The 27,961-nt window shown below is 40.3% G+C and overlaps 1 protein-coding gene across 1 annotated transcript; it reads right to left on the reverse strand.

The window, feature by feature from the left end:
* Positions 1-3: 3 nt before the first annotated feature.
* On the reverse strand, positions 4-26,753 carry LOC127697164 (cytochrome b-c1 complex subunit 2, mitochondrial). Its single transcript, XM_052200086.1, has 14 exons — positions 26,643-26,753; positions 24,188-24,271; positions 23,931-24,080; positions 21,729-21,793; positions 20,259-20,315; positions 18,730-18,854; positions 16,451-16,548; positions 11,956-12,013; positions 9,998-10,093; positions 9,506-9,705; positions 6,538-6,618; positions 4,486-4,562; positions 1,785-1,938; positions 4-392 (listed from the first exon to the last, which is right to left on the reverse strand). Exons 1-14 carry the CDS (start codon positions 26,673-26,675, stop codon positions 309-311), a joined length of 1,362 nt encoding a protein of 453 aa, XP_052056046.1. The 5' UTR covers positions 26,676-26,753; the 3' UTR covers positions 4-308.
* Between the last annotated feature and the right edge of the window lie 1,208 nt (positions 26,754-27,961).

Here is a 27,961-nt window from a genome sequence, read left to right on the forward strand (position 1 = left end):
AAGCAGATTTTAAAGTTGTTTTTATTTTAAAAAGCCATCAGTAATAATTTGGAATTTTTACTTTTAAATCTGCTTAGCCTCAATTTTAACAGTTTCTGAAATTTCTTAATTAAAACAATTATTATTACATTTTTAATAAATACCTGTTGACTGCCTAGAAAGAAAAACATTTACACACAATGCTTTATTGGTTCTAGGGCAGCTGGGAGTAACTATGCTTTTAAGTTTTTTTTTTTGCTTGAGAAAATGTTGAATTAACATTAAAGACCTGCTTCTGATGTGTTTGCCGGTCTGGGTTGAGACGCGTGTTACAACTCGTCAAGAAAAGGCGTATGTCCCAAGTTCCCACTTGCTGCCATGGACTTCTTGCCAGAAACAAACTTTTTTGCAGCCTTAAATAAAACACAGAAGTTAAATGATGTCATCACCAAATAGATAAACCATATATTTCGAGTTTATGGACAAGACATTCTAAGTCAGCAATTCTGTAATACAGCCTCATAAGCCAATTAACTGTGAGACAGTCAGCATCTTATTCTGAATGTGAACAGCATTACATGCGCAACTAAGCAAACAGGAGGTTTCAGATGAGGATGGTCTTGAAGAAAAAACCCCACTGACATTTGAAACCAGGAAGAATGGCCACTGGTAGGCTGCACTTTGTTTTGTATTGTAATGGTAAAAGGCCTGGGTTAACATAAAAGTACATTTTATGTCTTGGTGTTCCTTTTATTTTGGAAGAGGGGCTGTTGGTGGTGGGACTGAGAGAATAGTCTAAGCTGCTTGAACCCCACAACCTTTTCGCTTTAGCCTCCAGACTAAAACTTCACTGGGCGGCTCCAGGCACCTGTTACCATGCCTGGCTGTTCTGGTATTCTCTATGTCATTATTTCCAATTCAAAGGTTATATTCAGTGTAACAGCACAGGGAGGGACTACATAGAGCAAGAGTTCCTACATTGTCCCACGCTCGCTTTTCTGATACGAGAGAGAAGGTGGTAGAGGTGGGTGGGCGAGCGAGCGAGCAAGGATTCACACAGCCCTTACACATCCGTGTACTTTTTAGATGCTATCAGAATGAATTCTGGGTCAACTGAAATGCAGGTAGGACGAGTAACTAAAACCAGACTTCACCACTCTTCTACCCCATTGTCACTACACAATGAGAAGATGGTTAAGACAACTACAGTAAAAGGGGGAGGTGTCTCTACTATAGAAGAACCACTGACGGTATATTTACAGCAAGGTCACTTTATTAGTACTCAAACAACTCAATTTTTTTTTTTTTTTGAGTTACAAGACAGGGTTTCTCTGTGTAGGCTCTGCTGTTCTGTGTACCAAGCTGGCCTCCAACTCAGAGATGTACCTGCCTCTACCACCACTATCTGGCTGTAAGGAACAACTCAAATCTTGTAGGAAACAATTCTATTTAAGATCGTGAGGAATCTAGCAAGAGAAGGTCTTAGGCTGGCAGAATATGGACATTGTAAGTGTGTGCATGGTAAAGGACTGGCACAGGGCTTCTTGGGTTGAGAAAGGGCAGTAAGTGGCCACGAAACCTGGGAAGTCACTCATCTGACCTGCCTGACCTCCAAGAGTTAAAATGGTTCAGAACGGGGAAGACACATACACCCAAGTTGCTAGGGAAGCTGTCTGTAGACATGATAGTAAAGAGCTCTCCTGCTCTCTGCACCAACACAGGCCCCAAGGAAGCTTATGCAGTTATTCTGACAGTGGATCACTAGGGTTAAACTATCTAAGTTGAAATGGATTTCATTTGCTTACCTTGACAACATCCGCATCAGCCACAGAGTCAATTTGTTCAATAACGGTAGACGGTGGCATATAAGAACCTGCAGCTAGAGCCTGTGACCCAATTTCACTCAGGAAACCCTCTGAAGTCTCCACAGACATTAGATAGCCAGCTTTCAGCTTGTTCCTGTCCAATGAAAGGCAGAAGTCATTTTTATTTCTCCCTCCTTCTCCCCCCTCCCCCAAAGCCCACAACAGTAAGACAGTAATGTATTTCAAAAAGGCTAAACTTCAGCAATGCATCTCTACTTGGAAGGTGTCAATACAAAACAGCTCTCAGCACTCAACAGGTTGTTCTTTGGTTGGAGCATAGCTTAAGTAAAACTTTCAAGGTGAGTTTTAATCATAAAGCAACTTTTAACTTATGAAAAAAAATTGTTGTTGCTGTGTTTTTTATTTTTTTGAGATAGGGTCTGGAACTCATTACAGCTGGCTTTAAACTCAGATCTGCCTCTTCAAGGACTAAAGGTGTTTACCTCCATGCTCAGCTATGATTATATTTTTATTTTTTATTTTAATTTTATCTTTTATTTCCTTTTTTTTAATTATTACTTTTTATTTTATGTACATTTGAGTTTTGCCTACAAAAGGAGTAAGATCCCCTGGAACAGGAATTACAGACAGTGGAGCTGTGTTGCTGAGAATTCAACTTTGGTTCTCTGAAAGAGCAGCCAGAGCTTTTAATGTCTCTCCAGTGCCCTTTCTAGGCATCTCTCTCTCCCCTGCCCTCTTCTCTGTTTTGTTTTGTTTTGTGAAGACAGGGTTTCTCTGTGTATCCCTGGCTGTCCTGAACTCAATCTGTAGACCAGGATGATCTCAAACTTAAGAGATCATCTGCCTCTACCTCTTGAGTGCTGAGATGAAAGATTTATGTGCCACCACCACTGGGGCAGGCGTTTGTTTCTTTTCTCTTTCCTCTTCTCCCCTCCCCCTTTCTTCCTTCCTTAAAAACAAACAAACAAAAACTAGTCTTTTTTAATGTACATTGGTGTTTTGCCTGCATGTATGTCTGTATGAGGGTGTCAAGAGTCCTGGAACTGGGATTACAGACAGTTGTGAGCTGCCATATAGGTGCTGGGAATTGAACCTAGGTTCTCTGAAAGAGCAACCAGTGCTCTTAACCACTGAGCCATTTCTCCAGTCCCCAGGGCAGGTATTTCTAGTAAGAGAATATGTCTACTCACATGACTCTTAATGTACCATCCACTTGGCTGATCTCTGTCTCTGTCTCTGTCTCTCTCTCTCTCTCTCTCACCCACACACACACACACACACACACACACACACACACCCACACACACACACAAGCACCAAATCCCATTACTCAATTGGGATTTATCTCAATGAGGGAGGGGCATGATGGACAAGTCAGGTGGGAAAGTATGGTACAATATGGCCCATAGCTTTAAACACAAATGCAAAAGCTTCATTTTGTAATGAAAGAGACAGATTTAATTCACAATTATGCCATAAAGAAATTACAATTCCTTACAAACACATCTTTAAAAGGCATTTGAGTTATGTATACTAGATATGAATCATTGAGGGCCAAGGTGCTTGCTACCAAATGACGACTCAAATTCAGTTCCTGGAACCAACATGGTGGAAAGAGGGAACAAGTTGCTACTTCAAGTTGTCCTGACTTCTATATATGTGACATAGCTTGGGTGAGTGCACACATACAAAAAAAAAAAAAAAAGTCTGGAGAGATGGCTCAGTGGTTAAGAGTACTTATTGCTTGGGTTTGGTTCCTAGTTCCCAATCATTGGATACTGGGGATCCAACACCTTCTTTTGACCTCTGAGGGTATAAGGCATACATGTTGTGCACTTGCATACATGCCAAACAAGCAAAATACTCATACATATAAAGTAAATATAAAAATGACATTTTTATTTTATACACACTGACAGGTATTTTGCCTGCATGTATGTCTGTGTGAGGGTGATGGATCCCTGGATCTGGATTCATAAATGGTTTAAGCTGCAATGTAGTTGCTAATGGGAATTAAATCTGAGTCCTCTGGAAGAATAGCCAACATTTTTACTGCTGAGCCAGCCCCTAACTTCTTTTTAAAATATAAAATAAGAACCATAAGTAGGAAAACAAGGGTCATTTCTATAGTGCTGGGATTAGAAACCATAACCTGTACATGCAAGGCAGTCTCTCCCACTGAACTATAGCCTTTCCTTGTTAATACTGTTCTTTACTTTTCAATTCTTATGAACATATAGTATATTTTTTTAATTTTTAAAATTTTATTTACTTTGGTTCTCCATCTCTATGTAATGCCTGTGGGAGGGTGACAGATCTCCCAGAAGTGGGAATTATAGACAACTGTACTGCCATGTGTATGCTAGGATTTGAACTTGGGTCCTTTGGGAGAGCAACCAGTGCTCTTAACCACTGAGCCATTTCTCCAGCCTGAGTATATAGTATTTTGTTTTGTTTTGTTTTTTTGTTTTTCCGAGACAGGATTTCTCTGTGTAGCCCTGGCTATCCTGGAATTCACTTTGTAGACCAGGCTGGCCTTGAATTCAGAAATCTACCTGCCTCTGCCTCCCAAGTGCTGGGATTTCAGGCGTGCACCACTACCGCCCGGCATAGTATTTTTTTAATCATCTTTTATATAACTGAACTATGAAATACATAATACAGAAACATAGAGACTTACTTGGCAGCTTGGACATCTGCACTGGAAAGGTTTCCTTGAGCAACTGCTTTTACTTGGTTGTAGGCAGCATTGATAACCTAGGGCACACAAGTAAAGTCATCAGTAGTCAGAGCCTGGGTCTCTGAGGTAACCAATGCTCCTGTACTGAGGCAAAAGCATAACAGGGAAGTTCTAGTGTTCATGGAGAATTCTGTGGTCACCATGTGCACCATGCAGCTGGCAGTGCTACTTTGAGAGGTTACAGAGCATTTAGGACACAATCAGTCACCGTCACTGGGGCTGAGGCTGGGGCTGGAGGGATATAGCTGCTTCTGCTCCTTCCACTATCACACCCTCCTTACCATGCTAAAGTGAAACTGTGAGCCAAAATCAAGTTTTTTCCTTTAAACGCTGACTGTCGCAGTACTGAGGATGAAGCTGCACATGAGTGCGCACACGCGCGCGCACACACACACACACACACACACACACACACACACACACAATATACAACGATAAGCCAACAGCATCCACCAAGCTTCTTACACATCTTAAGAAGCATAGGGCAGAAACTGGTGCCTCTTCCTTGAGGAAGACAGAAAAGACTCCCTGTTACTACATTTATTAGGAACACACACAAACACAGCTAACCTGGAAGGCTTGTACACATCTGGAACATCAGAGATGAGTAATCAAAAGAGGAGAAATTCAAAGAATCCAAAGTTTCATTGATGTGGGTACTTGGTACATATTTGTAGAACAAACAATTAGGATTTTCTTCACCTCAGTCCTGGCATCCTTCTGGACTTGTAGCTTACTGTTCTGTATAATGACCTAAATTCTAAGACTTTGATTTCCTTTCCATATTTGTTACCCACTTCCATGGCCACAACCCCATATGAGAACATAAAGTAGAACTGCCTGAGGTTACCTATAGCGATCCAAAGCCTGGCTGCACTCTAGTCGCACCCCTGCTCCCCCATTTTCGTAAGGTCTCTAACGGCTCTGCTGTTGACTTCCTCCCAACCTGTGGCCCCTGCCTCGTGCCCTCTGAAACCGGCCCACACTAAGTCATCCCTTCTTTTCAACACTTCCTAACTGCTTCCTCGCTCTACCGTGTCCACTTTCAGGACTCCGACCTGGCATAAATCCTACTACCGACGTCCTTCATTTTCCTGTTAGGGGGTGAATGTTAATGAAGAAACGTATAAACCAAACCTGGATGATTATCCCATTCTCCATTCTCTGCTTTTAGTCATCCACTTCCCCAAGTCTCTTACTTTCAAGTTTCATGTGTGACTCAGCGCTGCCTCTCGGCACTGGCTTTTGTTGCTGAACTAAAATGCCTGTGTTCTAGGTTACCCTTGCTCCTCCTTCCTCAAACCTGAACCATTTATCATTTTCTAAATCCTGTATCTGCTGAATCTATCTTCATGAATAAACTTTCAGTGTAAAACTGCTCACCCTCTTCCAGCTTCCTCTTCACAGACTAAGACCCTCTTTCCACCAATTCATTCCTTTGAACTCAATACTGTTTTCTCTTGCTCTTCTGTTCCCTCCACACCTCCAAACTGTGCTGCTGCCCAGAACCTCAGCTGAGTTTCTTTTCCTTCTGTGTTTTTTTTTTTTTGAGATAAAAATAAAGATTCATGCATCCCAGAACTTATTATGTAACTTTTGATCTTCCTGCCTCCTATCTGGTACCAGGATTAAGAACACTAGATTCCAGGCATATGCCACTACACCCAGTTTATATGACAATGCTGACAAGGAAGCACTCTACCAACTGAGTCACACCCCCAGCCTACTAACACCATCTCTACAATGAAGACCTCTGGATTTGACATCTCTGGGGTTCTGAAACACAGATGTCAGAATCATATTTTTAAGAACCAAAGAATGCATTTCCCCTTCCTGTAAGCATTAATATACACTTTGTTAAGTTTTCCAACTAACATAATTCAATATCAGACCATAAAGATCTATGACAAAGCATGGCACTCAGACATTCACATTTTACTGAAAACACAGCAATGGGAGAAAGCTTTAGGAGGCAATGAGTTAGTTACTTACATCTCCAGCAGCTGCAGCCTGGGAGATAGTGTAAACTCCAAAGAGCCCAGAGTCTGAGTAACTGGTATTAAATGCAGAAACCTGAAATATAATGGAACATTATTGTACAGTATTTTTTCAGGTAGGAAAGATCACAATTTCCCAAAATTATTTGGATAAAAATTATTAGCTAAACAAAACACAGTAATTTACTTAATTCTGGCAAGGGCTGAAATGTTCTGCAGATTATCCCTTTCAGAACTGCAAAGTTTTAGAGGGTTTCACATCATTTATTTATTATTCATTTTGAGCCCTCTTTACTGGGCTTTTCGAAGTTTTTTTTTTTTTTTTTTTTTGTCGAGACAGGGTTTCTCTGTGTAGCCCTGGCTGTCCTGGAACTCACACTGTAGATCAGGCTGGCCTCAAACTCAGAAATCCGCCTGCCTCTGCCTCCTAAGTGCTAGGATTAAAGGAATGCGCCACCACTGCCCGGCTTGAAGCTTCTCTTAATGACTAAGTGCAGCACAAACATAACTGCAGTAGACAGTGACAGAGACGTGGGCTGCAGTGGAACAGACTGCATTTCTTTATTTTGCTATTGGTACCATCTGGCTCACCAATTTGCCTGTACTTCTATAAACTAAAGGCAATGGGCTAGACAGAGATTTGGCCTGGTAGCCACAGCCATCTAAGGTAGCAAGAAATTTAACTCAAACAGATAGGGTGAGTCAACTCCTGAGGTTGACCTTGAATGCATAGACTATCACCTAAGTTGTTAAAAGATAAAGATTTTTGGGTTTTGTTGTTGTTGTTTTTCAAGACAGGGTTTCTCTGTAACCCTAGCTGTCCTAAAAAACTGTAGACAAAGCTGACCTTGAACTCACTGAGATCCACTTACATCCCAAGTGCTGGGATCAAAAGCATGCACTACCACCACTCAGCTGATTTTCAGATTCTTTTTCTAAAAAATGATTTATTTATTTTTATTTCTTATGCATTGGAGTTTTGCCTGTCTGAGGGTGCTGAATTCCCTGGAACTGGAGTAACAGACAGTTGTGAGCCACCATGTGGATCCTCGAAATTGAACCCCAGTTCTCTGGAAGAGAAGCCAGTGGTGCTCTTAGCCATTGAGCCATCTCTCCAGCCCTGATTTTCAGGTTCCTGAAACAGATTTAATTCATGTCTCTGTGAATACAGTCTGAAAAGTCCACATTTCAGATCTATGTTCTAGATGATTCTTATGCACAATGAAGTTTAAGAATTACTGGTTTAGGGCTGGAGAGATGGCTCTGTGGTTAAGAGCACTGAATGCTCTTCTGAAGGTCCTGAGTTCAAATCCCAGCAACCACATGGTGGCTCACACCATCACTAATGAGATCTGATGCCCTCTTGTGGTGTGTCTGAAGACAGCTACAGTGTACTTACATATAATAAATAAATAAACCTTTAAAAAAAAAGACTGGTTTAGCTGGGTGGTGGTGGCAAATGCCTTTAATTCCAAGTACATTTTGGTCTGTCTTTTTCTTTCTGAGACAGGATGTTATGTAGTTTGGGCTAGCCTCTTGTTACCTACACAGGGGTGCTGAACTCCTAACACTACTGTCTTGACATCACATGCTCTAGGGTTACAGATGTGCATTATCATTCTCAGCTCATTTACTGTCTTTTAAAGACAGACTAAAGTAAGTAATTATAAATACTTGGTTGACATTTCACATTTTCTTTTTCTTTCTCACTTGATGCAGGGTCTTGTTATGTAGTACAGGCTAGCCTTGAACTCCTAATCCTCCTGCTTCACTTTCATAGTGCCGAGATTATAAGAGTATGCCACCATGACTGGTTGACATTTCATACATTCCTGATGCAAATATCACATTTTGAAAACATTTTCCTGTCATAAAAGCATCAAGAATTAACATAGGTATGGTGGCACATACTTGTAATCCTACTGTTTGGGAGGTAGAGGCAAGAATATTAGGTGGTCAAAGTCATCTTCAGCCATAGCAAGTTTTGAGACCAATCTAGAACATATGAGACCTTGTCTCAAACAACCACCACCACTACCCCAAAATTAGGAAGCTAGTTTTAAAATATACTTACTTGATACACACACACACACACACACACACACACACACACACACCCCTAGACACTGTGTATGCATGTATGCTTGCATAATAGAAGAGGGCATCAGAGTCTATTCTAGATGGTTGTAAACTACCATGAGATTGCTGGGAATTGAACTCAGGACCTCTGGAAGAGCAGTCAGTGCTCTTAACCACCAAGTCATGTCACCAGTCCCTCCTGTTCTTAATGTCATCATTTCTGTATTAATTTAATCTCAAGATGGAGGTATGTATCTGTAAACAATTCATTGTTTTTTTCTGGCCACTTGCTTGTAAAACACTGAACAGCAAAATTCAGGAAACAGACACAGGAACAGAAACAGAGAGGAAGATACCAGTTATATCTAGGGAAATAAGGACAATGAAGCATTTCTTTTTCTTTCATTATATATCTCATATATTTGTGTATAACTTTGCATACGTGATCTTGTGTACATATGTGTAGAGGCTTTGGTATCATTTGTCAGGCAATGACTTCCTTGGCTTTTGAGACTAGGTCTCTAAGCTTTTGAGACTAGGTCTCTAACGGGCCTGGAACTCTCATAGTCGGCAAGCAGACAGGTCAGGGAGCCAACCTTCCTCCACCTCCCCAGCACTGGATTCTAAGTATATGCCACTGCTCTTAGCCTTTTTACATGGTCTGGGAGATTGAATTTAGGTCCTTATGCTTGCAAGGTAAGCATACACCCTTCCCTCTGTTTCTAGTGTGGTGGAATGGTACCAGATTTGAGCCACCCAATCAAGCTTATAATTGTTCATCTTAAATTTTAAAGTCAGACTATCATTAATAGATAATCAAGACTATATCACAAGTAACATGTTTCTGGAAGCTAAAACAGGAGATATTGACTACTCAGACTTACGTCAAAAGGCTGGTGACTTCCTTTGGCAACACTCTGGCTCAGGAGGCTAGTGGTGTTGTTGCCCCTTTTGATATGTGGTCCAGCACCAAGAAGATGCTGAAGCACACTAAATGCATTTGCTTCTGTACTTCCAATGGCAGCACTTTCTGCTACAATAGCAGCATGGACCAGATTGTCTCCATTCTGCTCTCTAATTTCACCTGGGTCATGTAAGGAGGGAGGAGTAAAAAAAAAAAAAAAAAACAAATATTATCATTGGTTTTACTAATCAGTATTCTCTGACACAGTACTAATTAACTAAGGTTAGGGTCTGTGGTTTACTAAGTATCCCACTCAAAATATGTTTCCCATAACACCTGAGCCATCTACTACTTTTCTTCTGTACTGACATGGTTTGGTAGTAACAATCAAGCCAATATTGCCCCAACATGCTACTTCTGCAGAGAAATGCCTCTGGCCTACACTATTCAACCTAGGAGAAAGAATACTTGCCTCCTCTGTATTTGGTTTTTACACCAGCTAAACCAAGGCCGCCCCTCATGTTAAGAAATTGTTCAGCAACTTGCTTTAGGACAGAATGACTCACACCTGTGTCAATGGAAGAAAAAACAAAGCTAGAGTCAATATTTCTGCAATACAATTATAAAGCTTCTGTTTTTTCTTGTTTTAAAAAGATGTAATTTTTTTTAAGCATTTTTTTATTCGATAAATTTTTTATTTACATTTGACATGATTTCCCCTTTTCTAGACCCCCCCACTCGCCGAAAGTCCTATCAGCCTCCTTCCCTCCCCGTTTTCCCACACAACCCTTCCCACTTCCCTGTTCTGGTTTTGCCCTATACTGCTTCACTGAGTCTTTCCAGAACAAGGGGCCACTCCTCCGCTCTTCTTGTACCTCATTTGATGTGTGGATAATGTTTTTGGTATTCCAGTTTTCTAGGTTAATATCCACTTATTAGTGAGTGCATACCATATCTTTTGAGTCTGGGTTACCTCACTTAGTATGATGTTCTCCAGCTCCATCCATTTGCCTAAGAATTTCATGAATTCATTATTTCTAATGGCTGAATAGTACTCCATTGTGTATATATACCACATTTTTTGCATCCACTCTTCTGTTGAGGGATACCTGGGTTCTAAAAGATGTAATTATTAAAGGCAAACCAGGCTTTGAGACAGATGAGCAGGCAGAAGCACCACATCGGTCTGGAGACCATAGCTGGATCCCTGGAACCCACCTGAGGGTGGAAGGATTGTCTTCTGACTTCTACATGTGTGGTGGTGATGCTATGTGCTCAGCTGTTAATCATGCACACATACATACTAATAAATTATTTAAATCCAAAAGTACCCAAATATTGCAGAGATAAATAGCAAGGAAAACATGAATCTTCTTGCTAAAATAGCACTCTTCCTGCTATCAATTTACAATTTATAACTATTATATTCATCTAGATGTTTTCCTGCATAGTTACTGGTATATATATATTAATTCTGTAGACCAGGCTGGCCTTGAACTCAGAGATCCACCTGCCTCTGCTTCTTGAGTGCTAGGATTAAAGGCATGCACCACCACTACCCAGCTCACTTTTATTCATGTGGTGCCAGAGGCTGAATCTAAGGTCTGAAGCAGGCTAGACATATGTTTTTCTACTGAGCTACATCCCAAGACCCTATTTTAAAAGTGCTATTATTGTCTTTAATGCTTCTAAATTGTCTTTCATATTTTGTATCTATATAGTTAGAAATGGTTATAATAAAATATCTCTCTTGATGAATACATCTTTTTAATAGACATTAGCATGTTTTTAATAGCTGCTGGAATCTTGCATTGTACACTAAAGGGCAATCAAGAGTAAGAAGACAAACCATGTAATATATCTGTAAGTCACACGCTTGATAAGTGGCTATACAGTATCCAAAATAAAGGACCTTTAATAGATATATTCAAAAGCTGTCAACTTATATTTCACCAATAATTCTTTTTCTTTTCAAGACAGAGTCTCACTATGTAGCTCTTGTTGGTCTAGAACTCACTATGTAGACCATGCTGGCCTCAGACTTGGTGAGGTTTACCTGCTTCTGGAGTGCTGGAATTATAGGCCTGAGCCACCACTCCCAGCATGCCATCAAGTTTTGACTGTGTATATTCCCCCAAATCCTAGGTAATACTGGGAAGAGCCAACCCTTTAATTTTTGCCAATCTTACAGATTAAAATTTTCTTAATTATTAGTGATGCTCTTTGCTTATAAATTTTGTAAACATTGTCAAGACTTTAAAGGAAGTAGTAAAATATTGTAATTTATTTCCCAAACAACTAGCAATTAAAACCCTATCATATACTATCCTCCCAGAGTTTTCAAAATGTTCAGTCCTATGCATATGTCACACAGTTTAAGGGGTTGTTCTCAGGAAGCAAACTGACATGTAGGCGCAAACTCATACTTACCAAGTCCAACCAGAGCCATTCTTGCACTTGTGAAGTGGTTCTGAACAAAGTAATGTAACTGAGGAAGTAAAGAAGAACTATTATTAGGTCACATCAGTATAAATACAAAAGGCTAAAAACATACAAGTGCAGTATGGCAGGAAACAAATTCCAGGCTTGAATGCTGCCATGATGGACTACGAAGGATAGCTATTGCTCATCACACTGTGATGGCTTAAGAGAGCAAGACCTTATGGCCTCATGGTTCTACAAAACTAATAAAGTCATCCAATTTAGACAGAATGAATGGTGTGAGAACTTGTGATGGTTTATAGATGCTTGGCCCAGGGAGTGGCACTATTAAAAGGTGTGGTCCCATTTGAGTAGGTGTGTCACTGTGGATGTGGACTATAAGACCCTCATCCTAGCTGACTAGAAGAACCCTCAGCTCCTCCTGCACAATGACCTTAGATGCTGTCATGCTCCCACCTTGATGATAATGGACTGAACCTCTGAACCTGTAAGCCAGCCTCAATTAAATATTGTCTTATAAGACTTGCCTTGGTCATGGTGTCTGTTAATAGTAGTAAAATCCTAACCAAGACAATTATCTCAATTAATCTCAATTGAGACAGTATCTCAATTAAGTTGGATGAATGGCTGGGAAATGTGATTCAAGCACTTGTCATGCAAGTGTCAAAACCAAAGCTTAGAACCGAGAACCTATGGAAATGCCAGGTAGGCATAGTGACAGAAACTGATCCCTAGAACTCTGAGTCTGAGTAAGAGACCCTGTCTCAATTGAGGATGAATCCTGACTTTAGTCTTGCACCTCCACATGCATGTGCACACATATGTACCCCCGCATACATGTAAAACATGCAAACAAATAACATCACACCACAGACATAAAAATGGGAAAAATATTTTAAAAATGAATAAAAACAAATTATGAATATACACTGGCTTGAATTCAAGAATGAGACTAAGTTTATGCCCTTAGTTTTAAACAGTACATCTTATTTACTGTAGCTTGATCCAGGTAATCATACAACACTATAAACATTCTATAACAGACTACATACTACTCTACTACACTACTCCTATCCATTTCCCTCCTTGTTTTTTTCTTCCTTTCTTTTCTTCCTTTTTTTTTTTTTTTTTTTTTGAGGTAGGTCTGTCCTACTCATTTTTGAAACCAATTTGTTAACCCGGATTATCAAATAGATGGAAAGACCCATCCTAATAAATGTGGGTGGTTATCCATGGGCTGGGATCCAGGCCTGAACAAGAAGAAGAAAGCTAGTGGAGCACTAACATTCATCCATCTGTTTCCTAACTGCAGAGGCAAAGTAACCAGTTGCCTCACACCTCCACTGTCAGTCCCTGCTGCCAAGACAGACACTATCCTCAAATTCTGACCCAAAATAAACTTTCTGTATTTTCTTTCTTTCTTTTTTTTTGGGGGGGGGGGTTTGGATTTTGGTTTTTTGGAGACAGGGTTTCTCTGTATAGCCCTGGCTGTCCTGGAACTCACTCTGTAGACCAGGCTGGCCTCCAACTCAGACATTCACCTGCCTCTGCCTCCCAGAGTGCTGGGATTACAGGTGTGTGCCACCATCGCCCGGCCTTTCTGCCTTTTCTAAGTTGCTTTTTATAAAGAATGTCATCATCATAATGATTAAAGTTTCCAATAAATAGTTTACAATAAAGATTACAGAATTGTCTAAGAGAGTGTAAATACAAAAATAACACTGTTTCTGATACCCACAGTACAGATGGATTAAGATTCTAGGTGGAATCTTAGGATCTTTCAAACCAGTCAAGTTTTATGCAGTTGGAGCACACCTCTGTGACCCTGGAACAGAGGAGGCCAATGCAGAAAGAAGACTATGAGTCTGAGGTCAGTCAGGGTTATCATACAGAGAAAAAAACCCAACTACTTATTTATCCAACATAGCTACCAATACTCAGTGAGATTTAGGTATCTTGGTTTGCATGATTAGGCTAAGCAGACAAGAAGCAGGACTAGCATCCAATTATGAATAATTAATGAGTTTTATCTCCAAAGGATTGAAAATTTCTTTTGGAGGCAGGGAAAAAAAACAAACCCTAATTTTATAGGTAAAGTGGATATGCACTTGTTTATAAGCAGAGAGACGTTGTTCTACACTGTAGAGGCACAGTATCTACTGGAGGGGTTCAGAGAGTGACTGAAGTGATACTGATAAGAAACACTGCCTGAACTTTGACCACTTTAATCAAGAAGCTATGGCCGAAAAGAATGGTAAACATCTGTGGAGTTACCTTAGATGACCAAACAACTATCTTTCTATGGATTTTTTTTTCCTGAAGCTGAACTCCTGAACTGCTAAAGTGTACTACTCTAATTTCCTTAACCTTCCCTTAGCCTAAGAACACATTAAAAAATGAACAAACAGGGGTTTGAGAGGTGGCTCAGCAGTTAAGAGCACTGACTAGTCTTCCAGAGGTCCTGAGTTCAATTCCCAGCAACCACATGGTGGCTTACAACCATCTGTAATGAGACCCAATGCCTTCTTCTGGCGTGTCTGAAAACAGCTATCATGTACTCATGTAAATAAATAGATCTTTTTTCTTTCTTTCTTTCTTTTTTTTTTAAAAGAGAACAAACCAAAACATTAATGACCTTTGAAAGCATCAAGTTTATCATAGTTAGCATCCTAGTATTGCCAAGAATAGTTTTTTGCCTTAAATGGGAATTTTTGGTCTATACTGATTCATAAATTGCCTTTATTTACAACATGCTATAGAGTATTTACATATTTGTTAATATTTTTGTTTCTTTTCTAAAAAATTAAGATGATGGTGTGAGTCTGGGTATGACTGTGCCATGATGAATGTATGGAAGTCAGAAAATAACTTTAGGGAGTTGGTTCTCTTCGCTCATGGTGGGATGTGGGATCAAACTAAGGTTACTGGATTTGACTGGCAAGAGATTTTTACCTGTCAGCCATTTCACCAGTGCTCAATTAACATTTCTGAATGAGTAAACAACATGTATTCTAAAACAGGGAGATTACATAAGTAATCACCTAAATCTGGATATTAACTTTTTCCTAATTTTTAACAATTATATAGCAATTCTGAGTACACATCCTTGAGAGTCGTGTTTTCCTGTAGCATTCTTTAGATACCTATGACATTTCTTCACCAAGGGAAATCTGACTTCTAAAAAAATTTCAAAACTCACTGGAAGCTAGTCATATAGAAAGTGTTGCCAATTCTAGTCCTGTGACATGAATTATGACTTTTCTTCCCCAGACAAATCTTCACTCAGCTTCTCAAAGTAGCCTCAAACTTGAGGCAATCCCCCCACCTCAGCAACCCAAGTGTTGGGATTATAGGTCTCAACCACTATACTTGCTTTATGAATTATGATTTTTGGAAAAGTACCACAGAATAGTAGACACTAAATTACAGATGGTAGGCTGAACAATAAGATTATATAGTTTTCTAATCACAGAAATGAGAAACAATACTTGAGTCAATACCTAGAAAGTATTGGTAATTCCAAAATGGGAGTAAATACATGTCATCAGAGGTATTACACTTTATAACTATGATATCTAACCATTAAATTACTTAAAAAATATTCATATACACAGAAAAGGCTATAGAGGAAAATACACCAGCTATTACCATTGAGTGCCTTTTGACATGTAAGCTAGTTTTTGTTTTTGGCTCCCTGCACATTCAGTGTACATGCATGCATGTGTGCATGTGGTACGTAAGCATGTACAGAGATCAGAGGCCGTGTCAGGCTGCCTTGCTCCATCACTCACTGTTTTATTATTCCTTAGAGATCTCTTACTGGATCTGGAGCTAGGTTGGCAGTCAGCAAGCCTGGTGAGTCTCCTGTTTGTTCCACAGCACGAGGACTACAGATCCAAGTGGCCACTCTTGGCTGTGGTTATATGCATGTAAAACTCAGATTCTCATGTTTGTGCAGCAGGAGCTCTTACACACTTAGCCACCTCTCCAGACCCACAAGACAATCTCTTCTTCATTTTGCTTGCTTTAGATTTTCATTTTATGACTTTTGTTGCTCATAAAAACTTTTTAGTTAAGATATTAAAAAAAAAATACTGTTTAAAAAGAAGTTTAGTCAAAAAAACAAGTATGCCGGGAAGAAAAAGGTAGAATGGATTTCTTTCTTCCTTCCTTCCTTTTAAAAAGATTTATTATTATATGTGAGTACACTGTAGCTGTCTTTAGACACACCAGAAGAGAGTGTCAGATCTCAATACGGATGGTTGTGAGCCACCATGTGGTTGCTGGGATTTGAACTCAGGACCTTAGGAAGAGCCGTCAGTGCTCTTACCCGCTGAGCCTTCTCTCCAGCCCCGCCTCCCCGAATGGATTCCTTAAGATTAGGAGTTAATACAAAACCCAACAAACATCCTGAAACAGCATGTTTACTATAATGTGGTCTGGTGGTTAGGAGTGAGCATTCATAACACGGCCTAGCACTTACTTCCTCTGATGTTATCTTCCCCATCCTATAGTCAGGACAGTACAAGGGATTAGCCAAGGCATTTTTGTAGGCAACATCATGCAAGTTCTCAATGACACCTGAAAGACAAACAACAGGTGCTCAGATGTATGGATGGCTACAGTATTTTAAAAGACAGCAACAAGTCCTCACAGATTTGAGACTGATGCTTCCAGAGACTTGAAATTTGTTACCAGAGACTTGTTATTTGTTGTAACTTATAGCAACTTTTAAAGTTGTGCCTGCAGAATACAGAGAAAGGAGAGCAGTTGTCTCTGTAAGACAAGAATAATTTATTTAATCTGAATCTGACTTTACCTCCAGGTTCCCTCCCTGGGTAATGAGAGAGTTGCCAGGACACAGGGAGTTTTGAAAGCAGCCAGCTTAGGTTAATCACCAGTTCTCGGGAGTAAACAGCTACTTACCACTGACCTGGTCGTACTCTTTCCTGGTGCCCTGGCACTGCTTCACCTGCCTTCTGTGTTCTGTGCCTTCTCTGGAACTGTATCCCCTATATCTGCTCATTATTTGGGTACACCTCCTGATACCAAGCACTGTGCTTGTTGCTAGAAACATGGAGCAGAGTCAGATACAATGGCCACTCTCAAAATGTTGAGGGGGAAAATTATGAAATAAAATTGTTGTGAGTACAATGTTAGCAGTAACATGTGCAGCTGGGCACGTGGAGTGACAGCAGGGCATGGAAGAGAGTAAAAGAAAGAAAACCTTGGAAAAGTCTTCTGCAATGATTAACTCTCCAGTGATTAACTCGTGAATAGTATAAAAGGCAGAGGAAACAGACAAAGCAGGTTCAGGTAGGGTGGAGGAGTCAGTGATGGAAAGAAAAGATGCAGGAGCAGGGAACAGCTAGAAAGAAAGAAAGGCTTTGCAGTCTTCACTGTTAAGAAATGTTAATTGTTCAAGGAGATATGTGGGTATGTTTAACGTAATTTAAACATTACAATTGTAAACAAGTATCAAAACATACATAGTTCCCATTAATAAGCATTATTTTTGCATATAAATAATTACAATAAAAACTAAGAGGAGGAGGATGGAGTCAGATGAAAGCTATAAAGGCTAGACAAGAGTTTTGGACTCTACTCACAAATTGTTTTTAAAAGATGCTCATTTGGTTTTCAAAGCAGAAGGGTCACTGGCAAGGAAACAGGAAGTTGGACTAAATTAGTATTCCTAGGGGTGGATGAGAAAGCAGCCAGGAGATATCACAGGACATGTTTGGTGAGAGAAAGACAAGAGACTGGAACCCTGATGGTGAGAAGCACCCAGCTTGGACAAGTACGTCACCTTGTCTACAACTTTGCCATTTGACCACATTCCTTTGTAACACAAGTATCTGTGATATATTAGCCACACAAACCTCTCACTAAATCTCACACAGGTTATTTCTTGAGAGTCCTGCATTTGGTCCCCAGTGCCACTCTGAAGACTATAGCTGGCCCCTATTCTGGTCCACCTGCTCAGTTTTGCTCCAATCAGGAGCTATGTAATGTCTAAAAGCCAGCAGTGTTTGCTTACAGATTTGGTTTTCCAGTTATATCTGTTAAGATTATATAATCAAACATTAGAAATATCAAAGCAAAAAAGTTGTTTTAAGAATTATGCAGTTTTTTCTTAAAACTTTTATTCAAAAACAATTTTATACAATATATTTAGTTCATATTTTTCCTACTCCATTTTCTGATCTTTCCCTCTTTAAAAATAAATAAAACCCAAGAAATACACATGCACTCTGACAGAAACAGTAATCTAAATAAACAAGCAAAGGACTAAGACAAAACCTGTGGAATGTGCTCTGGAAGGATCCTGTAGGGAGAGTCAGTGACAGCAGCAACAGTAAGCTGCCACAGTAGAAGCAGTGGAGCTAACTGCTGTTGGGTTTGTTCTAAGCAAAACAGAAACAAAACCAACACAGTGAGGGAAGAGACAGCACAGCATGTGCAGTTTTTTTTGTTTTTTTTTGTCCCCCCCCCCCCCCCCAGATAGCCCTGGCTGTCCTGGAACTCACTCTGTAGACCAGTCTGGCCTTGAACTCAGAAATTGGCCTGCCTCTGCCTCCCAGAGTGCTGGGATTACAGGCGTGCAATAGCATATGCAGTTACTGTCAATCTATCCACTCTCCTTCAATAACAGAGCACTTTGGGAGATATTTTCAAGTCCACATAAGATTTTCTGTACAAACTGAATCTTCTCAAAACCAGTATCTTGGAACAATGGAATGGCTCTGCAAATGTACTTACGAGTCTGTGGATTCTGAAAGGCAACAGCTTTGTCAATCTTTAGCTGAGATCGAAGGGCAGCTACTTCCCAACGTCGAAATTCTGGTGCTGTCGTGACATTGAGCAGGAACTCCATCAGGATTTCACTACAGAAAACCAGTGAAGGTCACAAATTTATGCTGGCGATATGACACATACTTTTAAACCTACATCTGGAAGGTTGAAGCTGGAAAACTTTCTCTTCTAGGCTAGCCTGAGCTATGAGATCATACCTTGTCTTGAAAAACCAAGGATTTAGGTGGGAGCTCAAGGATAGAATCCTTGCTTGGCATGCCCTGAGGCTGCAGGTCAGTGGTTCTCAACCTTCCTAATGCTGCGACCCTTTAAATAGTTCCTCATGCCGTGTGACTTCCAAACATAAAATTATTTTTGTTGCCATTTCATAACTGTAATCTTGCTACTATAAATTGTAAAGTATTATCAATGTAAATTATAATATAATCAAACATTATAAATATATTTTTATATATTATAATATAATATAAATTGTAATGTATTATCAATGTAAATTGTAATATAATCAAACATTATAAATATTATTAATGCAAAAATCTTACGAAGTATGGAGTATGTTTTAAAAATGTACTTTTAAAAAAAGACTTATTAATTTTACATATATGAGTACACTGGAACTGTCTTCAGACACACCAGAAGAGGGCATCAGATCCCATTACAGATGGTTGTGAACCACCATGTTGTTGCTGGGAATTAAACTCAGGACTTCTGGAAGAAGTCAGTGTTCTTAACCACTGAGCCATCTCTGCAGCCCTGGAATGTGCCTTTTTTTTTTTAATTAATTTTTTTTATTGAAAAACAATTCTTATACAGTATGTTTTGCTCATTTTTTTCCTACCCAACTTTCTGTTCTCTCTTCTTAAAAAGAGAATCGTAATGTAAATATTTGTTTCCAATGGTCTTAGGCAACCCCTATGAAAGGGTTGCTGGATCCCCAGAGCTATCCCCAGAGGGGTCGTGACCCACAGGATGAGAACTACTGCTCTAGGTCATCTCCAGGATTAATTAATTTTTTTTTTTTTACAGTCCAGTCTTAATCCCCCTCCTGGTCCATCCTGACTGTTACACATCCTATACCTCTTCCCCCTAACTCTCAAATTTTATTTTTTTAAAAAGCATATTATTTCTACTTTTTTATTAATTTTTTCTTTAGAATTAAATAAATCTTATTATGTATATATGCCTCTGTATAGGTTTACAAACTTGAGTTAAGGACTCAAGGAAGTCAAAAGAGGGCACTGGATCCCCTGCAACTGTAGTTCCACACAGTTCTGTGTCTAGATGTGGGTGTTAGGATCCAAATTTTGGTTTACTGCAAGAGCAGTATGCAATCTTAATCATTCACTAAACTGTCTCTCTGGTCCCTACGTCTTTTTTTAACTGAATTTTTTATTTAATATAATAGTAGGTTTTATTTGCATTATCTGAACCTAGTACCCCATAAAAGCAGATATTTAGTACAGGCAAGCACTTACATGTCACTCCGAATACCTTCGACAGTGTATGCCATGTTTTCCCTTGTTGCAGTCACACTGAATTAAAAATAAGTTACAGTGAATTATCTGAGTCAGAAAATACTATATATTCAACTAAAACTTTAAAGTACTTTTTTAAAAAAGTGGCAAATAAATCCACCTTAAAAAGTAATTAAATTTTGCCTCATGGATGAACTTCAAGGACCTTATGTTATGTAAGTTACTAATGAACATAGTTTGTACCATTTATTCATACAAAGAACAAAATGACAGCAAAATTTAAAGCTAACATTTCAACAAAAGGACAGTCAAAATCAGAGAAAATAGGATGGTGGCCAAGGGCGAAGGGAACAGGAGGTCACAGTTTATTGGGAGAGTTTCAACTGAGTACACCAGTGTCCAGATGTGGACAGAGGTAACAATTACCAAATGTTAACACTGTGGAACCCATATATATATTTAAAGTGGCAAATTTTATGTTCCACAGATTTTACAATGAAGAACAAAAGGCCAAATACTCAAGACTCCCTTGTAGTCTTTTGATAACAATTCCCTTGTTCTCCCCAACTCCACAAACCATAACCATAAGAATACTGTCTTTAAACTATACAGATATACAAGTTAATTTCACTTTCTAACTGCTGTGTAGTTAGGAAGTGAACCATTAGTTCTAAAAAAAAAAAAAAAAAAAAAAAAAGAAGAAGAAGAAAAGATCAAGGTTACTATTCTTTATCCATTTCTTGAACTAAACTTTGAGCTTCCAGTATTTAAAAAAATTAACAGTTTATGGTAGCATCATAGTACCACAATGCTAACACTGTTTCTGGGTTCCTTTTTGGGAAATAGCCTTTTTCTACCTTTTGTCCCCTGTTCTTCTAGTCCACTCCTCCCACCCCTGCCCCACTTATGGTTTTTACTTTCCCAATTAGAAGTCTTTTGCATATTGTACTCACTATAAATGTCTATTCCCAATCATTCACATCCATCCGCCTACTGTACATATAGCCATGTTTCACATTTTTGATGAGATTCATCAAATTTTCCCCTTCTGTTTATGAAATCTTTAATCTCTGTTCATAATGAGGAGTCATCCTATAATTGAATATTTGTATTCCCCCACACACATCGAGACAGTCTCACCATGGAGTCCTGGCTCGCCTGGAGCTTCCTGAGATCCTCTGCCTCCCAAATGCTGTGATTAAACGCATATGTTATTATGTCCAGCTTCCTCTACACACAAAGAATTAATTTTTAATTATATGTATAAGTGTGTGTCTATGAGGGGGTATGTGCTCATGAAGGTAGCTGACTGTAAGGGCCAGGTGTTGGATTCCTGGAACTAGAGTTATAGAACTTGTGACTGTCTGACATGGGTGTTGGAGACCCAATTCAGGTTCTCTGTAAGAATAATGTGTCGTTTTAACTCCTGAGCCATCTCTCCAGCTCAATTTCTGTTACTATTCAACACACCTTAATTTACCACCAACTGCTTCAATTCCACGGGTTATCTTGAAAGATGAAGCTCCTTTGGTAGTCTTGAAAAAGAAAGAATGCTTTTGTTAATAATTCTTCAATGTCTGTCTGGTCTGCCACATATCACACTATATCAAAATCTATTGTCTTAAGTGTTATTAGCAGATCCTAACAGAACTTTACTAGGTAGGTCCTAAATAATAGGTACTTTTTAGTAAGAATTATGAGATTCGACAAAACGCATTGCATGTATGTTCACCTACATATATACGTTTTTCTGAGACAAAGTCTCCTACATAGTCCAGGCTGGCCTATAACTTTTAAGCAGGTCAGGTTTATCTCTAACTCTACAATAAACTTTTCTGCCTCAGCTTCCCTGAGTACTGCAATTACAAGCCATATGCCATCACACCAGGCTTAGATTTAATTAAAACAGAATTGTGTAAAAAATTCCACTAGCAAATATATGCTTACTAGTTTTCTATTCTAAAGAGACTGTATTGGTGAGACTTTATGGGTGTAGCTTCTGGTATTACTAGGAGAGACATCTCACAGCAATGTCCCTGATTCCCTGACTCTTACATTCTTTCCATCCCCTACAATGTTCCTGAGCCTTAGGTGCAAGAGTGTTTTGTAGATGTATTCAACAAGGATAAGACCAATGACCATATGAAAGAGGCACAAGTCTATGATGCCTCAACCCTTCACAAAGAATTACAGGCAACTGAGCAAAGCCGGGAGAGGGATAGAAAGGCCTCCTTATGGAAGAGCACAGCAACTGGTTGTCCAGTGACAAGTGGTCAGCCCTAAAAAACATGCATACTGGTAGCATACAGACTGAGTAATTTATATTTTAGAATATATAGTGAGACATAAATGTATATAGCAACAATTAATGAAAAAAAGAGGACATCAATTTGAAGGAGAGAGGGAGGGGATATGGGAGGGCTTGGAGGGAGTAAAGGGGGAGAAATATAATCTCAAAGGAGAAAGAGTCACAAAGAGAGACACGTATATGGGAAATTACTACTTTTTTCAATTTTTGGCACTTTCTATTAAAAAAATGTTGTGTCTCCTCTACTGGTTTCTTATGTCTTAATACTAGTTTTCAGTTGGATAATAACAATTGTCTATGACCAATATCCTGTGTTTTCTCATTTTATATTATGAGATTTTACAGGGTTAAATGACAGCCCTTCACAATTCATATCTACTCAGAACTGGAAATGTGACTTTATTAGGAAATGGGGTCTTTGTAAATGATAAGGTCAAATCATATTAGATTAGCAGGCACTCTCAATCCAGAAGAGGGCATCTGGACACAAGGACAGAGAGAAGGTCAGCTAAGAGACAAGAGAAGCAGGTATTGGAGCGATGCATCTTTAAACTGAGGAATAGAACGAATTATCAATAAACACTAGAGGCTAGGAAGAGGCAAGGAAGGGTTCTTCCCTAGGTATGGCTCTGCTGATGCCTTGTAAGAAGATACATTTCTTTGAGTTAAGCCACCCAGTTTGTGTAAAAGTGACACAACAGCTTAAGGAAATAAATACAAGGACATTGCTTTCAAGCTCTTGCTGTTTTAAGACAAGGTTTCATGTAATCTAGGTTAGCCTCAAACTCTTGATTCTCTTGTCTCCACTTTCCAAGTGCTTGGTTACAGGTGTGAACCTCAATGCCTTCATTTATGTGCCCATACACACATGCTAATAGGAGAGAGAAAATTGTAGTGTGTTTTCTGAAGCTCTCTCTTGAGATGGGGTCTTCTTTCACTGAACTTGAAGCTAGCTCTTTGGACCTGGCTGGTCTGACAGCAACCTTACAGGATCTGCCTACCTCTGCTAAGGGTACAGGTTTGCATGGCTATGATTGGTTTCTTTACATGGGTGGTGTTTTTTTTTTTTTTTTTTTTTTTTTTTTTTTTTGAGACAGGGTTTTTCTGTAGCTCTGGCTATCTTAGAAATTGATTTGAAGACCAGACTAGCATGAAACTTCGAGATCTGCCTGCCCCTGCCTCCCCAGTGCTGAAACTAAAGGCCTGAAATGCGACCACCTGGCTGATGCTGGTAGTTGAAGTCAGGTCTAATGCTTGCACAGCAAGGCTTTACTAAATCATCTCCTTAGACCTTATGTTTTGTCTTCTCTACAGGCCCAAGATCACACATCATTTCCAAACACTATGGTAATAAAGACACTTACCAAACTAGATGCAAGACGTAGTAAATGAGAAGTTCCCAAGTTGTTGGAGTCCTCATATCTACTGCCTGCTTTAATGAATAAGCCAATTCTTGACAGAGGAGCATAGTTTTCCAGAGAAGCAATCACCAAACCATTTGGTAATTTGGTAAACTGTAGTTAAGACAGAATAGAGATGTGACCAATGCCTGCCGGCCTTTAATCAGGGAGTTTTAAGTAAACTGGATGTGGGCTCCAGTGAGCTGCTCAGTGGGACTAACCTCAAGATCCTGAGGCTGCAGAGGCACTCCTCCAGGGGCTGCGGAAGTTTTAACCTTCGGGGCAACTTTGAGGGAATAAAATCTCTAAAAAACAAAACAAAAGAAACAAAACAACAACAACAAAACCCCAAAGTCAGATTATGTGTGCGCTCATAAGACCAGTTCATTACATGTAAAAGCAAGGCATCATCAACACTACCACTCAACATAGTGATTTCAAGTAAATCTCTACCTCCATGGGAAGTTCTGACAAGTAACTCGTTAATAAATTTATTAGCCATTCAGTCTACCGAAGCCATTTTCCCCCCTGTGGATAGTTTTTCTTTTCTTTTCTTCCTCCCCATTTGAAAAAAAAAGTTTGCAATGTAGCCCAGGATGACTTTAAATTCAGGATTTCTCTGGGACTCACCATGCCTGGCCTGAAGCATTCTTAAACCTCTACTGATTTGTGATTTATACAGAATAATGAGTTTTTTATGAGCTTGAAAAAATATGTATTTTTTTGACTTTTAATTATTTTATTAAAATGTCAAGCATTCTTTCAAGTAGTGATGTTTTCAAAGTTTCTGGACAGTTGGATTGTTAACACTTTAAAACAGATTTCAGCATTCCTGCTTCCTCCACTTGTCAGTCTCTTTCATTTATTTCTACTAGAATCACCTTCATCTCCTGATCACTTTAAGCATCTTTTCTCAGTGTCCCTACCATCTGCACTACAGTTTCATCCTTTCAAGTTCTGTACTAGGCATATTCAACCAAGAAAGGGTCTAAGCTTCATTGGACAAATACCCACACAATCCTAAAATCAACAGCAAATTCTCAGTAGAATAAGCAATAACTTGGATGATGGATCTAAATGCACTGACTTTACACACACACACACACACACACACACACACACACACACACACACAAATTATATACAATGGTATAAAGCTATTACAATATTCCAATTATGTCTAAGGTTCACAGGACATGCAAGCAAATATACTTTCACGATGCCAAGATCCAGTAAATATGTTGCTGTTGTTTGCCAAATGTACCTGTAAAGTTCTATAATGCTCCTACTCAGCACTGCCTAGACTGCTGTATGCTGAACTCTAAGTCATTAGTGTTGGGCTAATCAGGCTGCTGGCTTTCACCTGTTTGTAGAATTACTACTTTCCCTTCAGTCCTGCTTGTAAATTATCAATCATAATTAACTGTGTCATTATCATTTTAGTTTGCTGGATTAGGTGTATGCAGCCACTTGTGATTTTTAGCTATGAAAGCCCAAGATGTAATTCCACAACATCCAAGAATAACAGTCCACATATGAATAACCCACAGTTCCATTTGGGTGCTTTTGGGTAGTGACGTTTAAAAATTTCTGCTTCTTTTGGGTTCCTTTCAGGAAAGACTTAGTTTTCAATTGTCATACAATTTCTACTTTGTTTTAATAACACACACATCAATTTATTCTCATGGAAAGTAAGTCCTGCTCTCGAAGGATTGTTAGCAATTGGCTTATCTAGGCACAAGGAATACAACTGTAGTCTAAATTTGTACAATACACATACAGAAGTACAAAGCACAAGGAAACACCGTGCCCACGCTTGGTGTATCATTATCTAGTGGTCTCTCAACAGACAGTACTGGCATTTCGGCGCAGTAATTCTGTGCTGTAGGGGTTGCTGCTGTATGGTTGGATGTCTAGCTGCACCGCTGACTCTAGATGCTAGAAGCATCCTCTCAAAAGGTTGTTATGAACAAAAAGCTCCACATGTAACCCGCTAGTAGGGGCAAACTAGCCCTTGCTGAAATTTAAATGCTCCCATTTTCATCTCTTGATAACCACTATTTCACAGGGATAGGGTGCTGATACATGAGGTACTCCCCCAACACCCTTCCCCCCACTCCGCAAGTGACAATTACATAATTTAGGTTTAGGAAGGAAACTTGAAGAAAGATTAAGAGCCCCTCCTTGAGGAAGCCTTTAATTAAGAGACCGAGAAAAGAGCATGTTACGGAAACCCGGGATTCAGTACTGACAGGAACGAAGGTGGGGCAATGAGATAAGCACTGCATTTGTGCATTTATTAGACTCTCAGGCATTGGGAAACTGACTCCTCAGGAGAAACCCAGGAGCAGAGGTCTAGGCTGCGGAAGCAGGCGGCTTGAGTGTCGTTGGCCTCTGCCCTACCTGCTTCTCGAGTGACCTTCAGGAGTCTCCCGAGAGCGGCTTCTCCGCCACTCTCAAGGCCACCATTCTCTCCGGCTTTCCCGGCGTTAGCTCTCTCCTGATCACAGGACCCGCCGAGCCTCCCAGGCCTCGGCTCGCTGGCAGCCCGCTTGTCCGCGGGGTTTACCTGAAGGGCAGACCCAGGCCTGAGGCCAAGGGCGCACACTCCGCACCCAGGCTCCCGAGTAGCCGACAAGCGTCCCCAGCCCTGACCAACGCGCGTCCCATGCTCACCGAGAAGGACCCGGCCCTGCTTAGGAGCTTCATGGCTCTGGCAGTTGCCCTTTCCCTCGGTCACCGCTACAGGCAGCAAAGCAAGATGGTGTCGGAAGACCGAGTTTCCCAGCGTGCACTGCGAGCTTGCCCACGCCCCCTTGGCCAGGCGGCTCTCTACCTATGCTGTGCTCCACTGCTCCGGGAGGCGGGACTAGCCCTGATCCTGGAGAGAGGCTAGAGGCTAGAGGTCCCCTGGGCAAGCACACGGTGTTTTTTTTTTTTTTTTTTTAAGGTTATACTTTCTGAGTTCTCTTTCTGCAAAAGACGTCTGCAGTCTGCAGCCGTCACGGTCACCCAGCCGCGCTGGACTCTTGTATCTGCCCGTGAGTCCGCGCCAGTCGGGGACTGGTCTACACTTCCTGTTCCCCGGAGGTCATCCCTCGCCACTGAGTGGTACTGAGAACTTGGTGACTGAGTTCACCGAGACTGGCAGGATGAGTATCTCGTCGAACATCTCTACACAACTGTAGGTGGGCCCGCAAGGAGATCGTCATCAGCAAGGGCTCAATCTCGAGGAATGAACTATTTTGATGATACAGACATATGGCACAAATCATTAGTGTGTTATACTGTTGAGACTAATTCAGGAACCACTGCTTCCATGAAACCGCATAACTGCTTAAAACCCTTTATTACTTACATTTTTTCACGGTCCGGTTGTTGTCCCGCTCCTGGTCCCCTCTCCCACAGTTTCTCATCCCATTGCTTCTCCGCCAGCCTACTCTCTTACCAGGCTTCACTGGTGCCTCAAGTTTCTCCAGGGTTAGGTGTGTCTTCTCCCACTGAGGCCAGACCAGGCAGTCCTCTGGTGTATATGTGTCTAGGCCTCGGACTAGCTCGTGTATGCTGCCTGGTTGGTGGCTCAGTGTTTGAAAGATCTTAGGGGGTCCAGATTAGTTGAGATTGCTGGTCTTCCTATGAGGTCGCCCTCCTCCTCAGTTTCTTCTAGCCTTTCCCTAGATCAACCACAGAGGTCCCTGACTTCAGTCCAATGGTTGGATGTAAATATCTGCATCTGTCTCAGTCAGCTGTTTATTGGGCCTCTTGGAGGACTGCCAGTGTTAGGTTCATGTCTGTGATGCTATGCACACCATAGCACCAGTAATAGTGTCAGGCCTTGGAGCCTCCCATTGAGATGGATCCCAAATTGGACCGGTCACTGGACCTCCTTTCCTTCAGCCTCTTCTCCATTTTTGTCCCTGCAGTCCTTTCACAGTTTTTTGGGTCATTGGGATGGCTACCCCATCCCTCCACTTGATGCCCTGTTTTTCTATTGG

The sequence above is a fragment of the Apodemus sylvaticus genome, chromosome 1 (assembly GCF_947179515.1).
Source record: "Apodemus sylvaticus chromosome 1, mApoSyl1.1, whole genome shotgun sequence".
Taxonomy (NCBI): domain Eukaryota; kingdom Metazoa; phylum Chordata; class Mammalia; order Rodentia; family Muridae; genus Apodemus; species Apodemus sylvaticus.